The 17,102-nt window shown below is 33.9% G+C and overlaps 2 protein-coding genes across 3 annotated transcripts; both read right to left on the bottom strand.

Moving 5' to 3' along the window:
* Nucleotides 1-1,208: 1,208 nt before the first annotated feature.
* Nucleotides 1,209-7,688, bottom strand: LOC127247685 (sec1 family domain-containing protein MIP3). 2 transcript variants are annotated; one of them, XM_051269652.1, is made up of 7 exons: nucleotides 7,371-7,688; nucleotides 7,035-7,178; nucleotides 6,345-6,494; nucleotides 3,950-4,444; nucleotides 1,829-3,370; nucleotides 1,682-1,750; nucleotides 1,209-1,575 (listed from the first exon to the last, which is right to left on the bottom strand). In XM_051269652.1, exons 1-7 carry the CDS (start codon nucleotides 7,416-7,418, stop codon nucleotides 1,447-1,449), a joined length of 2,577 nt encoding a protein of 858 aa, XP_051125609.1. In that variant the 5' UTR covers nucleotides 7,419-7,688; the 3' UTR covers nucleotides 1,209-1,446. The 2 variants fall into 2 exon arrangements, with proteins under 2 accessions (XP_051125609.1, XP_051125610.1); XM_051269653.1 differs by lacking the exon at nucleotides 7,371-7,688 and having other exon boundaries at nucleotides 6,425-6,494; nucleotides 7,035-7,101.
* Nucleotides 7,689-14,696: 7,008 nt separating this feature from the next.
* Nucleotides 14,697-15,977, bottom strand: LOC127247370 (phospholipase A1-IIdelta). The gene has a single exon (XM_051269200.1). It carries the CDS (start codon nucleotides 15,975-15,977, stop codon nucleotides 14,697-14,699), a length of 1,281 nt encoding a protein of 426 aa, XP_051125157.1.
* Between the last annotated feature and the right edge of the window lie 1,125 nt (nucleotides 15,978-17,102).

Here is a 17,102-nt window from a genome sequence, read left to right as displayed (position 1 = left end):
AAACAGAAGTAGAGTGGTCGTCGAAATTATGGATGATCATCTCCTTCATCGGGGAGTCAGAAGAAGAAGAAGCAGCAGCAGCAGGAGGATGTAACAGATTACGAACCAGTGGTGGTGGTGGTCGACTTATGTCAACTCTGAACAGCATCACTGGAGGGCGAAGGAGGCTTCTCTGGACGATTTCTCTGTCGCCATTGCCGTTTTCAGATAGATTCTAGCTCCCTCTCTTTTTACGGCTGTATATCTAAAAATTGTTGACAAGTGGCAAATGGAGTTTAAACCTAATTTATTCAATATGTCCATTTATCTGAAATTTGAAGGGGAAGTGAAATTTGCGTTACAATTTCTAAATTAATTATATATGATATTTTTAGTATTTTATTTAAATTTTATTTATATCATTTTAAATCCAAACTTGTGTTTACTCTTTTGAATGGTAAAATTTTGAATTGAAATAGTAACATATAAATATGTATTGACAGCGCTATTTTGAACAAACAGAAAAAATAAATCTCACAAGTAAACATTATTTCAAGAACTGTTTAGTCAGTTTATGTATTTTTCTTTGAGCAATACTGAATGCAACTACACGAAATTTACAAAATAATATATCTTTTGAAAGAATAATAATAAATTAAAAGGAGGAGAAAGGAACTAAAAATGAAGTATACGAAAGTGTTGAAACAACCAATTTTGATAATTGTACACATACTTCAGCCAACAAGAAAGAATTCATTCAGCCAAATGTCTAATCAAAGAGTTGTTCCTACAAAAATTATGACTTGTTCCTATTTTCTATTTTCGTCTGCTCCTACATAATTTGTTCATTCTTTTTTTTAAAAAAAAATATAATTATACACTTTAATCTCATTTTAAATTTTAAATTTTATAATTTTTTTAATCTTAAATCTTAATCTTAATCCACAATTATTTTTATTATAAGATAATTATTTTTACTAATACACTTCTTAATTATTTACTAATCACATTTTACCTAAATTCTCAATTTTCGTATCTACAATAATAGACCCATAATACATGAGACGGGGAGTAAAATTCAACAAATGCCTGTCTGTGAGGTGTGTTTAGTTATGAGATTTTATACTTTATTTTACTATTTAATTTTTTTTTTCTTAAAAAAAAATATTAAATTAAATATTTCATTTTTTTTTATTTTATTATACTAAAATTTAATTTCAAATTCAGAATATCACATCAATACATATTTATATCAAGTCAAACAACTATTTCAATTCAAAATTTTACGATTCAAAATCAAAACTAAAACCTATAATCTTACAAGTAAACACAATGTGTCAGCACAGTGTATAGCATAACTTAAAACAGCTACAATGGAGAAACTTGCTTGGAGGGAAATTGCAGATCAACTATGGCTTCAATAACTGTCATTGCCTCCATATACCTGTCACTAAATTGTTCTCCAATTTAAGCATGGCTATAATCGCCCAAAAGCAGCTCGCGCATGTCGTCCGGCGTGAGAAAAGTGGTTCCCCCGAGTATGAGTTCGATATCAGACCTGTTGCTCCCAGTTAATGCCTCGTGTGCTTCCCGCACCTTGCAATGCAATCGCAACACGACGAATTAATTGGAAGCAAAAAATTCAAACACCCCATCAAGAAACTGACGTGAAATTATTTGACTAGGAAAAAAGAAACCAAACCTCGACTCCATTAATTCCTCCGATTACAAAAACCAGGATAACATTCTGGTCGCCAAGGCTCGGTTTAGCCTACAGGAAGCAAACTGAAGAATCAGTCTCCGCAAAACGTATAAGATGATAAATAAGTATTGTTCGAGCAGGGGGTACCTGTCCAAGGCCAAATCTTCCAAAACCACTTTTAAAAAGGCGTCCTACCGTAGAGGAATGATACTCCAGCCCAGGTACATCTTGCTTGTCTAAGATACTTGTTAGAAGTTTATGAAGCAACCCTTTACTCGTGTAAGGATCGTCAGTATGTCTGCTTTCCAAGGCGAACAACCCCTCTCGCAGCGTGGAATTGCTTCTCACTCTTGATAATTTATGGAGGAATTTGAAAAAATGGTCTACTCTGTCTTTCAGCTCTAACTTCAACTGCATATTATCATACTGCTGCTCATTGGTCGTTTCTTTATCCTCGTCGTCATCGCCCCAAGCACCCCACTGATCATCATCGAATTCAACATCTGGCAATGGATCAGAAGTGTCTTTCTTCATCTCATCAGATTCTGTTTTGTTTAACTTGCTTTTGAGTTCTTCTGACAAGCCGTGGAGAAACTTTAGATTCGAAATAGTGGGATTCTCAATAATCGCATCCACAATAGCATCCTTCATGAAATGCTCCTCTTGCCATGAAAATGGACCATCAGAGCCAGACGTTGGAAAATTCTCGCCGGCTAAGACATATGCAATAACTGTCATTAGAAGAGCGTCGTGAAGACTGAAAAGCCCCGCAGATTTCTTCATATCTTTTTGAACTTGTGATGCCACCAGAGTCGTCTTATTGATAAGGTCACTGATTTGAGCAGCGAGGCTTTGGCTTGTGTCAGCAGCATTTACGCGTAGAATCTTTTCGGCACTACTAAATGCATCCCAACTGGCAGAATGTAACTCATCAAAAGCATGCAATGTGGCCGCAGCTAACTGAACGATTCCTCTGTTCTTTAGCAAGCAAGGCTGCCTCATGGCTAGTGCCCTAACAAAAGACTCTAAATCTGACTTAGAAAAACCAGGATGGATTTTCAGATCAGAAGATATATTCTCCCGACGCAGACATTCTTGCAGCCATTTCTTGATCAACATGGCTCCATCCTTAGTCCTCCGGTCAAGTAATGCCTCCAGATAAGGTGCTCCGCGGAAATTATCAGTAGATACAAAGGCTCCGTGAAGAAGTTCATTGCGATCACGCTGAAACTGGGTTTCGTCATTCAGTTTCTTACTGTGTTTCATAGACTCCATGTCTTTAGAATCCAAGTCAACTGAATACCATCCATACAAAAATGATTCTATGCTCTCCAAGAGCTGAGAATTATTTTTTGAATCTTCATCTTTGATGAACTTTTGAAGTGGAATCTCCACAGCTAAAGGAGAGCGTTCTAGTTTAACAGGGCAATTCTTCAGTTGGCTTTTACCTCCTTTCACCTGGCTAAATGATGGTATGCGTTGCCTGCGGGGCAGGGATGTAAACATCCTATCAATGAGTGAGTCCCCATGGCAGCATGGTGTAAGAAGATCAAGCGTCCGATCAATAAGCAGTAGTCCAGCGGATCTTTTACGGCGACCAACATCATAAAGACTAGACATGTCTGTCAAGAGCTTTCCTACATTTTTGGATAGATCGCCCAGAGAAAATATTTCTAGCTTCAAATCCATCTGCAAGTATTAGATAAATCAATAAAGCATCCTGAAATGTTATAAGAATTTTAACGTTGCACGTGCACACAATAAAGTTAATAGAAAGTTCATACATAGCTCCATATAGAATATAGAGACAGATATGTACTATCATAATAACACCTCAATGGTGAAGAAAGTTACAGAGTCAAGGTAATTGTTTGTGCTCGAAAATACACATGGAAATTTCTGACACTTTCCACTAACTTGAACTGCCAAAGGTTAAGAGCGAAGCTCTCTTAATCCACATTACTAGGGCAATACCCTTAGGGGTTGTTTAGTCGTAAGGACTAAATGATTTTATGTCGATTATATAGTCCTTAATAGTAAACGACCCCAAGAAGGGTGTCATTATCTACAGCTATACATTTTCCATTAGGCCGCTCGGCATAGAAGATCAAGGTAAATTAAGAATTTATATCCTCAGTGAGATGAGTTAAGTTACGCAAACAATGCTACCTAAGACAAAGGATAATAAGAAAGAGGATAATTTTTTGTCCAAAAATATCTAATGTAGTTTCTATGAAAGAAAATCAACATATGGAAAAGCTTCATCACCTTCAAGGCAAAATGATAGAGAAACTGGGCTGTTAGAGTTGCTCCAGGTGTTACGTCCTCTGTGTCCATAAGGTGGCCAGTGCTTAATGGAGGCAAACCATAGCTTATAGAACTCTCATGCTCGGTGGATAAGCTTGCTTCAGCAACAGAACCTTCGGAAGGTAATACAAATACTCTAGGCGAAAGGGGACACAAAATCAAAGGGAAGTGATGCACTGAAATTTTCAGTTTTTGACCTACATCATCAGAGTGATCAGGGGAGTAATCTTCTTGAGGAAGTCTTACACCTGAAATTTCATCAGCATCATCTTCCATGGAAGTTAGCTGTGACCACCCTTCCTCTTCAGTACTTTGGTCAAGCATACCGTCACCAGACATACTGGGATCTGATTCATGTTTCCGAACAAGCTCCTCGTAATCTTGGTTGAGTAATGTTTCATATTCATAAAAAGCATCTGGTCCCAGAGGAGAATCAGGATATGTGGAGTGCGCCACCTGCGCTTAGTCAGCAGTAATTAGCTATTAGCATAAACATGTTCTGAACATGGCATATTGATATTTCATTAACTATCATCAATAATATATGCCAAAAAAAAGTTAATAGCGAGCCGAATGCTTCAGAAGTGAATTTATTACAGAAATGATACATAATCATCCTACAAAAGGGGATGAAAGCTCAGAAGGCACTGCATTCTCACATAAAAGCATTTGTTCAATGCATATTGACCAAGAGACATATTTACCAGTAAACAATCCCATATTCTATTACATAGAGCCACTTCACTCGACACACAATATAAGTATAGACCCAATGGCCCAAATGTTCGGAATGAGAGAGTTCACCGCTGCAGATACTACACTCACATAATGCTCTAACATTGACAAACCTATTTTAACAGACAATAAATAACAATCTCAAAAGATTGTAATAAATAGTTGAGATGGCCCACAACGAAAAAAGTGCATCGCATGTCCATAAATTTTTCTGACTGTAAAACTATAGGAAACTTCAAAAGGTCAATGCCATGTAGTTGCTTTCGCCCTTTCTAGGAAATCATAATACATTGTATCCGCTATTCAATTAACAGATGTATAGTTATTTTACTCATTCCAGCAGCAAAACCAAGTGTAAATCTAGAACTTTAAGAAAGAAGTATATAGCAATATACCAAAGAAAATAAAATAAATGTTGAATAAAACAGTATCGCGTAAAAATATGTTAATGCTAGAGTTTAGATGATTCTTTTCCCTTTATAGGAAACAAATGCAGCAACAATGATGGAAGGACCCAGAGGATAAATCTAGACAGAATAAATAAATAAATCTGAAAGAAAGATAGGCTCATAAATCTTAGAAGCTCGACTTTTTCTCACACAGTACACAAGTTATAAATGCAGTGATGTTACAATTGCAGCTGAGATGCGTATGAAGCCAATGATTCACTCACATTATCCAAATGATAATAGACATAGCACCACTATTACCGAACTCTTCCAAAAAAGGAGAGAGAAAGAGAGAAAGCTCTTACAAAAGCTTTCACAGAAGCAAGGTGGAGAATATAGCTCATATATGAACCATCAAAATGACATAAGACTTCAATATAGGTACAGTTTGTAACTCTGCACATATGGAGGATAGAAGCACATGCAGATGTCAAAACATCCTCAACTCTTAAGTTCATTCCGATTCTGGGTATTACTCTCTCCCCCTAAGAAGCTGAATGAAACACTCAAACACCCCCCGAGTTTATTACATGATCAGAGGTCGGCTACACAGATTAACACAAGCCCTTTCAGCGCTCTTAAGTACTCTCTAGCACACACCCTAGAAAACTTCCTGATAGATCCTCCATCCTCAAAATACTCTACTGCAAGCTTAACTCTCAAGTTGTTACTTGTGGGCTCACAGAAAAGAAGGTACACCGTACACCTTATTCACATTGGTAAGTTTTACTAATCCCCTAAAACTCTTTCCAAGTTTGAGATATTACAATTAACTTGTATATAGATACCCGTTTTCAATTATATGCTTTAGAGGTTGCAGTTTAAATGAGTTAATAGCCTTCTTACAGTTAATATGCTTTTTTCAATACTTCAAATCAAATCTAGGATTGTACACTAAAATCACCTGATCCAAATGAAACCTTATCCTCCAATTCGTGAACCAAACCATGAACATCGTTTTGAAGAACATAGCATACTATGTACAGATCAATAAATTCAAGCAGAGCATGATAAGAATGTAAAAAGCACATTCTCACAAACAAGTATAAATAAATTAATCATATCAAAATGCAAAAATTTAATACAACAAACACAATGAAAAGGAGCAGCTCAGATAATATTCAGATAATCAAAAAACAGAGAAAACTTTCAACACTTATCTAAATAAACACCTCAGAAATGGACGTATATATAGCACAATAGCGAACACTCCGTAGCATGCTCAGGCAACGCAAGATATAACGATGTGTACCACTCAAAAGACATGAAGTGATGATCACAATCTTCCTCACAGGACTTGGGTTAGTCTTCCAGTCAACAACCTAAAAAAGATAGAGAGTAAGAATTTTTACAATCCATCGTCGTAGAATAAGAAACAGGTCATGCGTGCATTATTCTATATAGTCATCGTAACTTCAACACTTACAAAAAAAGGCACTACTGTTATAAGGATAATCTAACTAGTGATCCCAATATCCTATTTTTTCCAGTTCTGTGATGGGTTTTTTCGCTGATATATTTCCATTAGTCAAATTTCTAGTTAATAGATGTCGTCATAAAGAGAAATAGAGAAATAGATTGAGGTGGGTAATACTTCATTTAAGTATATTCATGTAGCATTTTTGCATAATCTCACTAATCAATTGTCGATGATAACTTCTAGGTAGAAATGATTACAGTTTACACCATATCATTAAGAGAGGTACTCTCCACATAAATCAGAATCAGCTATCCAAATGTCTACACGAAATTTACCATCCTCATTCCACAGTCTTGCATCCGTAATCATTGTGTTTATTTTATATAGTGAAACAATATCAATGGATTAAAAACAGGATGGCTATGGTAACAATAGGTCTGACCTTATCAAGAGCCAACATGTTCTCCAAGCTACAAACAGATCGAGCACCTAGCTCCAGGAACAAGGGAAACGCCCCAAGAAACTGGAAGCTCTCGGTACTTCCAGCATCCAAGTATACAGTAGCATCTTTAATGCTATCCGAAATCTGAAATTAAAACAAAAATGTGGATTAGCCCGAAAACAATCTATTCTCCCTAAAATCGTCAGTGATTCAGCAATTGCAGTTAACCAAACTTTCCTCTACGAATTGCATATAATGATAAACCAACAATAAACAGGTCAATTTGAATCAAGACAGATATTGCGATTTCACACCGGGGGCGAAGCAATAACTTACTTGTCGGATTGAATCGAGACAGCATTTTATCACATCAACTGTGGCCATAGTTTCTCCTCCTCTTTTACAAGATCAGCGCCGATTCATTATTTCATTCGGTGCTAAAAAATCACAGGCGGGCTGATAGCATAAAATTGCAGAACTGAGGGAGGAACCCGATGGCGGAATCGAATGGGAATTCGTAAAGCAGTTTAGACAGAACTGCAAGCATCAAGCAGGAGCGCCAGAGCTTGGACCAGAACAGACCGCCGTCCACCAACATCCATCTGCTTCAATGTCTATGGAAACGAAAGATCGCGAGTCGGGGCTTTTGCTCTGTAGCTATCATTTTTAAGGGGGTGAATTATCATTAATACTTTATTTATTTATTTATTTATTTTTTAAATTACATACTCCCTAGTCCCTATCATTTTTTCTTTTCGGTATAATTATTAAAAATTACTATAATTCTTTGAAATTATATTGAACCAATACTTGTATATAAATTAAAAAAAATAATTAATATCCTAAAAATTAGGTTGACAAAGTAAATTATTGACATTTTTTTTTTTATAAAATAGATCTTAATGAATTTTAATGTAAATAGTTTTTTACTTAAATATATTTGTGACAGTATTAAAATTTAATTTAAAATATAATTAAAAATTTATGTTTGGTTAGATTTTTTTTATTCACCTATTTGTCCTTATATTGAACTTTTATTATTTTTTTTTTATAGTATATTAAAAAATTAATCATATATTCAAAATATCATATCAATATTTATATTCTATACATAATTTCCTATACTTTATATATAAAAAAAAATTTTAAAAATTTCATAAAACAAACACACATTGAACTCCTATTATTTTTTATATATTAAAAAATAAATTATACATTTAAAATATTATATAAATATTTATTTATATTATATCAAATAATTATTTGAGAGTAAAAAACTTAATATTGAAGATTCAAACTCAAAATTCGAACTCTCAACTAAACATATAGTTAATATTAATTAATTATAAAATATGTAGTTTAAAATATTATAACTAAAATTATTTTAAAAAATTAGCTCGACTTGACTTTGCTTGAGTCCGATTTTTTATATTATGCCTAAGTTGAATTTTCGGACCTATTCATTTTTATTTGTTCTATTTAAATATAATTAAAAATATAAATTTTTTGGTAACAACATACTATTCTGAAATTTTCATTAGATTTTAAAAAAGAAAATACAGAAGCATAGAAAAATTGAAAATCGTAACAAATATATTTTGTACAGTAGTGATATGTATAGCAGCAGCATAGTATGGTATATATCATTTCATAGTGAATTATCAAAATTAAAAACAATTTTATTATTTAAAATAATAATAATAATAATTTTTGTATCAGTATATAACCAAAATATGAGTATATTATACAGGGATGGAGAAATTTACCGAATATACGGAAATACCGACGTATCGTACCGTATCGTGTCAAAAATACTAAAAATTTCAATATACTGATAATTTCGGTACGGTATGGATATCATACTGAAGTTTTCGGTACGGTATCGGTATGAATTTTCGAAAAGTTCGATATTGCGGTATGATACCGTACAATTATTATTTTTATTAAATAATTAAATTATTAATATAAATAATAATTATTGATTTTTTAAAAATCATAACAAAAAATACGTAGACTATTGAAGATTTATTGATTTTTTTTTCATAATATTTTTGTGGAGGAGATCGGTGATATTTATTAATTTTTTTAATTATTTTAAATTTTAAAATTATAATTTTCGATATAACCGGTATATACCGATAATGTACCGAAATCAAAATTTTCGGTATAAACGGTATATTCCGATATCGTACCGAAATTAAAATTTTCAGTAAAAGAGATAATTAGTAAAATATTATTATTCATATTACATTATTTAATAATATGCAGAATTGAATTGCAAATTTCAAATCAGACGTCGAATAGGTGAGCTATTTATCCGATAATATGATTCTTGATATGGTCGAATTTACGATCATGTTTTGAAAAGAAAATTTAATTTAGAATGAAATTTTAAATAAAATTCGTTACAAAAATTTGATCGATGAATTTACTTCAAAAACTTATTCTTCAAGTAATGATTAGTAAGTTGGAATTTTTTTATTCTTACACTTAAACTTTAATATTGTAATTTTATTATTTGTAAAATATATTATGACTTCTAATAAATTATTTAATATTTGTATAATTTTTAAAATTAAGTAATTAGTCATTTTTATAGTCTGAATAATTTTTTTTTATTCAAACACTTTCAAATATTCAGAAATATTTAAAAAAAATAAAACAAGATGAGAAAAATGATTAAATTATTATATATGGTATATATATATATATAATTTTGACTCGGGCTCCACGAGAGGATATACATAGATTTGCTCAAATGGTTCAAACTGCCGATTACGGTATGTTAAAATATCAAATCGAAATCAAACCTTTTGAATAAAGGTTTCGGTTTCGGTTTGACGATTTCGATTACGATTTATAAACCGTCATTTTTTGTTTTAAAACCGCTGATTACGATTCGAACAACCAATTCATGTATATTCATTCATAATATTTTTCATTCTTATTTTCTAGTTTTTCTAAATTCAAATTTTATTTTAGAACAATTAATTTTGATTTAATTTGATTCAGATATATAAAAGTTATATAAATAAATAATTAATTAGATTGTTACAATATAAAAATAATAATTTTAATTATTTTTGAATTAAAGTAATTAAAAATAAATTATTTCCTCCTTCCCATTAGAATGATATTATTTTTCATTACTTTTATATCTCATAGAAAAACATTTTTATTTTTTCATTATAAACCAATATGATACAAGAAGTAAATGTTGCTCTTCTTTTAAAACAGAAGTAGTATAAAAATATTAATATACTATTAGATAATATAATAATTTCAATTTAATTATACTATTTTTAATTTACTTGTTTGGGATAATTGGTTCAATTTGTGCAATTCATATTGGGAATGAAACTGGAGACCATTGTGAATTATAGTCGAATTCAAATAAACCTGCGAACACCTCCCGGACGGCCAGCGAAGAAACTAGCGTCTAAATACCGGGGGGACAAAATGTTATAATTTGTTTAATATTTAATTAATAAATTTAAATACAAAATAACGACGGAATTATATATGAATTTACATATTTTGGAGGAGGCAAATTGTATATAAATACATAAAAATTAATATTTTTAACACTAAAAAAATTATAAAAAATTAAGTTTGGAGGTCAATTGCCCCTAAGCCCTAGTGTAATTCCGTCCCTGCGGAAAGCTGCGGTTGTACTATAGCGGTAAGCTGCGGTTTCCGACGACAAACCAACCTTCTCGAGAGAACGAAAAACGACGGACCCAGCAACGCATCGCACAATCGACATCACGCAGTTTCGGGCAACACTTTCTTTTCTGATTAACTTCAAAATTCCTTCAATCTTCTTTCCGGAGATAGGGACGATGATTTTCGGCTCAGTTCATGGTGTAAGAATGCCCGAGGTAACCGCGCCTCAAGATTGGAGATCGACTCGACACTTTATGCTACTGGACTGCACTCTACGAGGCTTATTGGCTTGATTTGGAATTGAAATTGAATCTTAGTAATTGAACATATTTTGGCCTATTTGATTCGTTTTCTATGTTATGGCATCGTAACTATTGTTATAAATTTTTATTTAATTTTGTTTGAGTATAAAATATTTTTATTTTTCTAGAACAAGGCAAAATATATTCAAGTGTGGGAGGCATTTGAAAATTAAAGAAAAATTACAGGTAACTATTGAAAATTAATTTTTTTTTTTTATTTTAAATATTTTTGTTGATGTAATATTTTGTTTAAAAAACTTTATACAGTAAAAAAGTTATTATTATTATTATTATTTTTAGGTGATGTTTTTTTTTTTCTTTTTAGAAATTTAAAAATTTTATTATACTGTGTAAGAGTTATGTTATCTCCAAAAGGCTCGTAGAAAGAGAAGTGAGAGTCAAACTGGAAGTGGATAAAATATTATAGCAACGAAGAAGATGATGAATATGAAGACGACTACGATGATTAAATTATTCTGCCTACACAACTTTATTAAAAAATTTGTACTTTTTCGTCCAACGGAAAGGTTGTAATTTTTCATTTTCGTCCGTCCCAACATAAGATTATCATTTCCTATTTAGTAATTGTACTACATACCTAACATAATAAATACCCTTATAACTTATATTATTATACAAATGACATTACTTTTATATTACACAATACTAATAGAGGTATTTTTGTCTTTTTTTACTACAATCTATTATAATACTAATATTAAAAAATTTACTTGCAAAAAGTAAACCTTGCACAGGATGGAGGTTGTATAATAATTTTATTTATTTTTTTTCTAGTTTAGTTTGACAAATTGGGTGTTTGTTTTGGGGTTTGGATTTTGAGTTGAGATTTGAATAGTAAAAATTTTGAATTTGAATAGTTGTATGATGTGATATAAATAGGTGTTGATGTAATGTTTTGAATGTAAAATTAATTTTTAGTATAATATAAAAAATAAAAAATAGGTGTTTGATTTAATATTTTTAGGGAAAACAAATTGGATGAACAGTGTAAATCCAATCCAATCCCCCAAACAAACACACCCTGAAATTAATTAATTAATTTGAATATGATTTTGATACTTTAGTCTTTTTCAAAAAAATAATTAAATCTAATTTTGAAATTTTAGAATATTTATATGAATATTTATTTTTATTATTTTAAATTAAAATTTTAAAAAAAGTAGAAAGGGACAACTGCAACTTATTTTTATAAAAAATTCATAATATAAAAAAAGTTTAACTACAACTATATTATTATTATTATTATTATTATTATTATTATAAAATACATTTATTTTGCCCTAATCAAAGTATTTATACATCCACACTCCACAGCCGCCCGCAGGCCGCACGGTTGCACCTGTTCTCATCTTTCTTCTTCTTTCCACCTCTTGGCTCCTTCCACTCTTCTTATTCTTTTTCTTCATTTCACCTGCAAGATTCAAGATAAAATAATAATAATAAAATTATAATTAAGGGTCGAGCCGCGGTTCAAACAGTAAATAGGCGGTTTGAACCGCCGGTTCACAGGATGACTAAATAAAAAGGACGGTTTCGATTATGCTTGTTTTTGAACTGTAGTCGTCAGTTTGAAATCGCGGTTAAAATAAAATCTTAAAAATATAATATATTATTTTCCCTCCAAATCATATTGAACCTTTGTATCAGATATGATTTGTATATTGGCCATTGATATAATTTGGTTTGTCTATATATATATATATATATATATATGATGCCCCCTTCCATCCACACAATTCCTAGTAGTAATTTCACTGATCGATCAGTTTAATTTCCTCGCAGCACATTATCATTGATGGATCCCAAAATGGCAATGGCAATGGCGAGCAATACAGAAAACCCTCCTCGTCCTCCAGTGATCCTATTCGGAGTTGACATCACTCGACCACCTCCACCACCACCAGCTTTTGCAGTTCGTAATCTTCTGCATCCTGCTGCTGCTTCTTCTGAATCCAATGAGCCATCTGATGATTTGGATCTCACGCTTACCCTTCACCAACCTGGAGCTCCTTCGCCTCGTAATCTTCTGCATCCTGCTGCTGCTTCTGAATCCAATGAGCCATCTGATGATTTGGATCTCACGCTTACTCTTCGCCAACCTGGAGCTCCTTCGCCATTCTTAGGGTTAGAGTTATCTACAGTGGTAATCCATGATCGATATTATTCTGCAGCCGAGAAAGGCAAAGGTGTAATGCAAGAAGAGGAGGAGGAGGAGCAGCAGCAGCTGTCGAAGAAGCGTTGTCGACCCCAAATAGAAATCGGCTCTTCTTCTAATTCAAACTCTCAATTGGAGAGCGAATCAATGAAATCAAGATTCGCAACTCATAACTCTCTTCCACCAAACTTAATTACAAGTTCTACTACTACTACTACTACTACTACAAGAAGAACTAGGATTAAGAAGCCTGCGCTCCCGATTCCTTCTCCAAACGAGATTCCCGAACAAGTCTCGCAAATCGTCGCATCTCAAGGCGGGAATCGTCCAACCTTCTTATACCAAAAGTTGATGACAAAATCCGACACAACTGCCTCTCTGAATAGATTGTTCATAGATCGCAAGAACAACGTCGTCAACTTCCTTACACAAGAAGAGCAAATGGCGCTGGAGACAGGGATCGATGTTCCCACCGTTGATCCACTCGGCACTACCCATAACCTGTGCATGACCGAGTGGAAGAGCCTTGCCATTCTAGTTCTCAAAAAAGGCTGGATCGACATGATCAGAGCACACAATTTGACGAATACAGTTGGAACTATCATCAAAATATGGGGATACAGATTACCCACCGACAACAATAAACTCCGATTTGCTGTCAACTTCGAAACACCAACTCCATAGTCATAGACAGATGGATATAGATGCTCTAATTGCTCATGGCGTTGTGCAGTCAGTGCGTATATATATAATGCTTCCAAGTTCCAACTGATGGACGGTAGACAATTGCTTAGAGACTCTTTGAAAGCTCTAGTAAAATTAATTATAAAATTTAAGGTGTATTTAGTTTTTTATTTGAAATAAAAAAAAAATAATATTACTATTCACTCGGCACATTATTTATTAAAAGTATATATATATTCTTTTTATCTCATAATAGATTATATAAAAAAAATATTAAAAATATCATTTGATCTAAAAGTTAAATAAAAAAAAAATTCAATTTCAATAAAAAAAACAAAACAATATTTTACTATTATATATATAAAAGATAGTATGAATTTAATTTTTAAGAGATAATCATAATAGATTGAATAGTATAAAAAATGAAACAAAAGAATAGACGAACAAACCGTTACACAATCATGGGCAAGTTAGCATTAGTTATCTAAATTATCTGAACTAATGAGAGAAAATATACTATGCCTTGCAATTTGCCTTGTACACTCAGCTCAAATTTACCTATATTTTCTCCTTATGTTTTGAAATTATTAATTAATATTATTTTTTCTAAAAATAATTATTACATCAAATATTAATTTTTTTTTTTATTACATAGTTCTAAATATTTTTACAAATATGATTTCTAATATAGTATATAATATATATTTTATATTATTATTCTCCCAAAAAATCTACATTCAACATAAAATATAATTTTTTATTTTATATATAAAATATTTATATTTTTACATAAAAATAACACAACTCAAACATAACGAACTATACACTCAAACTTCATAATTCTTCCGGCACCACCGGAAAATCCTCCTCCGTCGGCGGCGTCAAAACCCAGTCCCCATTCTCATCCAGCACCATTCCTTTATTCTTCTCCACCCACCACGACGCCGGAATCAGAAACTCATCCCTAACAATGGCGCTGGACTTATTCACCAGCGCCAGGCTCCTCTCCACTTTCAGCTCAAACTCCCCCTCCGCCCCATTCCACCCCGCTACCGTGTGCAGCAGCGCCTGCAAGTTGTGCCAGTCGCCTGGATTCTTCGAATCCTTCAAGCTCGGAGATTTCCTGTTGTCGACCACCAGCTCCACTCCGACGTCGGCGTATCCCAACAATCCGCCGGGGTAGAGCGGAATCACGTCGATCATGTTCCTCACCTGCAGAATCTTCAAATTGGGATGCTCCTCGATTCGCTCCTTGAACGCGTTATTCCCCACCTGCGGGCTCCCGAAAACGATCGCCGTCACCGGAATGTCGCCGGCGATGTTCTCGGTGAGGTCCAACGCCGACAGGATTGCCAGACAGGCGCCGAGGCTGTGCCCTGTCAGAATTATGCTGAGATTTTCCGACTTGTATTGATCTCTCATGGCTGCGATTGCTTTCAAGATTTGAGCTCTCGCGCTTAATTTCGTGAACGGCGAATTTGGATCGTCGGAGACGTAGATCGTGAGCCACCCGTTCATAACTTTCGGGACTGTATCGTCGCCGTCGCCATCGTCGTCATCGGAGTTAATTGAAGAATTTGATTCTTTCTTTTCCCACGATTTGGGGCGCAGGAGCTCCTCGGCGGGTTCGGGCCGGTCTCCGATGACGTCGATCCACTCGTACATCCGGGCCGTGCCGCGCCAGACGATGTAAATTTCGCGGCGGCCTGAGGCAGCGCTGGCTTCGTCGGTGGCGGCGGCGATGTAGCCGATCCAGTTGGACTCGCGGTCCCAGGAGTTGCGGGAGAGGGAGTGGAGGAAGATGGCCTCGCCGAGGCTGAGTTTGGCGGTGGCATAGAGGAAGAAGCGGACGTGGTAGCGGGCGGCGGCGGCGTCGAACATGACCTTTTTGAAGAAGGAATTCTTGCCGTAGCGGCTGCTGCCGGCGTATTTGGAGTTCTGGTCGTTGTTGAAGGCGTCGCAGGTGGCCTGGCAGAGGTCGCCGCAGCGGAGGATGAGGCGGCGGAGGGAGAGATTCAGGGGATTGAGGAGGCCCTCCCAGCTCTTGCCGCCGAGGAGTTCCGGCCATGGCGGCTCCTCTTCTGAATGTTTTGTGGATTCAACACTGGCTTCCATGGCTATATTATTTTGAAAAAGGAGGAGTGAGAGGACATATATATATATATACATTCTGCCAAACTTAATATATATGCAAACAAGGTCCAATAACACAAGTCACACTAGATGAACTATGTGTGGCAGGTGGACCTGAAGGCATCGGAGTTTGAACTCATTACCTCACGATCACAACCCCACACAACTAGATCATCCGTTACAGGATGTATAATGTTTGAATGTATTACTCTGTTTGTTTGGGGGTTTGAATTTTGAGTTGAGATTTGAATACTAAAAATTTTGAATTTAAATAGTTGTATGATGTGATATAAATAGAAGTTGATACGATGTTTTGAATGTAAAATTGATTTTTAATATAATATAAAAAATGAAAAATAGGTGTTTGATTTGATATTTTTGGAAGAAAAAATGAGATGAATAGTAAAAATTAAATCCAATCCCCCAAACAAACACACCCGTGCATGGTCGCACAATCTTATATTTTACCAAGTATGGGTGTGTGATTATAGGTGTTAGAAAATGCACGTAGGTATGTACGTACGTGTGGGGTTATTACATTACATGGCTGTGCTGTTGTTGTCGATTTCCTCGTAAGCATAAAATATTGCACAATATGGGTAAGTGTAGATGGTGTGATAAATCTCTTAAAGCATGAAAAATATTGCATTGTATGAGAAAGTGGCCTACGCAAGTAGCTAGGTGGTCGACGTCAATTAACCAATACTCCCCCCTTTCCATCTTTTGTGTCTATATTGTAGTTAGTCTGTCTCAAAACTCGACTCTTATTATTATTATTATTATTATTATTTGAATAAAATTATATATTTTTAATTTTTTGAATTTAAATTTTTTAATATTTTAATTAAAGTAATTAGTATTTTTGCAGTTAATCGAAGGTTGTGTCTTCTATCTAGTCCTCTCGTAAATTTCTGAATTGCAAAATAGGAAAAAAAGAGGATTCGGGAATCAATTTTGATTTTCAAACAAAATTTGCAGAGAAAGTGTTACAGAAATTCGATGAAATCAATAAGAGACAAATAAGGACATAAGAACACAAGACATGATCTACCAGAAATTTTATTATAGAATACGCATACACGTGTTAAAGTGATTATACATGATAAG

Source organism: Andrographis paniculata, unplaced genomic scaffold (genome assembly GCF_009805555.1).
Source record: "Andrographis paniculata isolate CXL003 unplaced genomic scaffold, ASM980555v1 Contig32END, whole genome shotgun sequence".
NCBI lineage: Eukaryota > Viridiplantae > Streptophyta > Magnoliopsida > Lamiales > Acanthaceae > Andrographis > Andrographis paniculata.
The sequence above is the reverse complement of the archived record's forward strand: the minus strand, read 5'-3'. Positions and strand labels throughout refer to the sequence as shown.

Excerpts from the sequence above, each read along its gene's own strand:
- LOC127247685 (XM_051269652.1), bottom strand. The coding sequence starts at position 7,418 with ATGGCCACAGTTGATGTGATAAAATGCTGTCTCGATTCAATCCGACAA. Across the intron at positions 7,179-7,370 it reads GTCTCGATTCAATCCGACAA|ATTTCGGATAGCATTAAAGA; the intron begins GTAAGTTATTGC and ends TTTTAATTTCAG. Across the intron at positions 6,495-7,034 it reads ACATGTTGGCTCTTGATAAG|GTTGTTGACTGGAAGACTAA; the intron begins GTCAGACCTATT and ends TATCTTTTTTAG.
- LOC127247370 (XM_051269200.1), bottom strand. The coding sequence starts at position 15,977 with ATGGAAGCCAGTGTTGAATCCACAAAACATTCAGAAGAGGAGCCGCCA.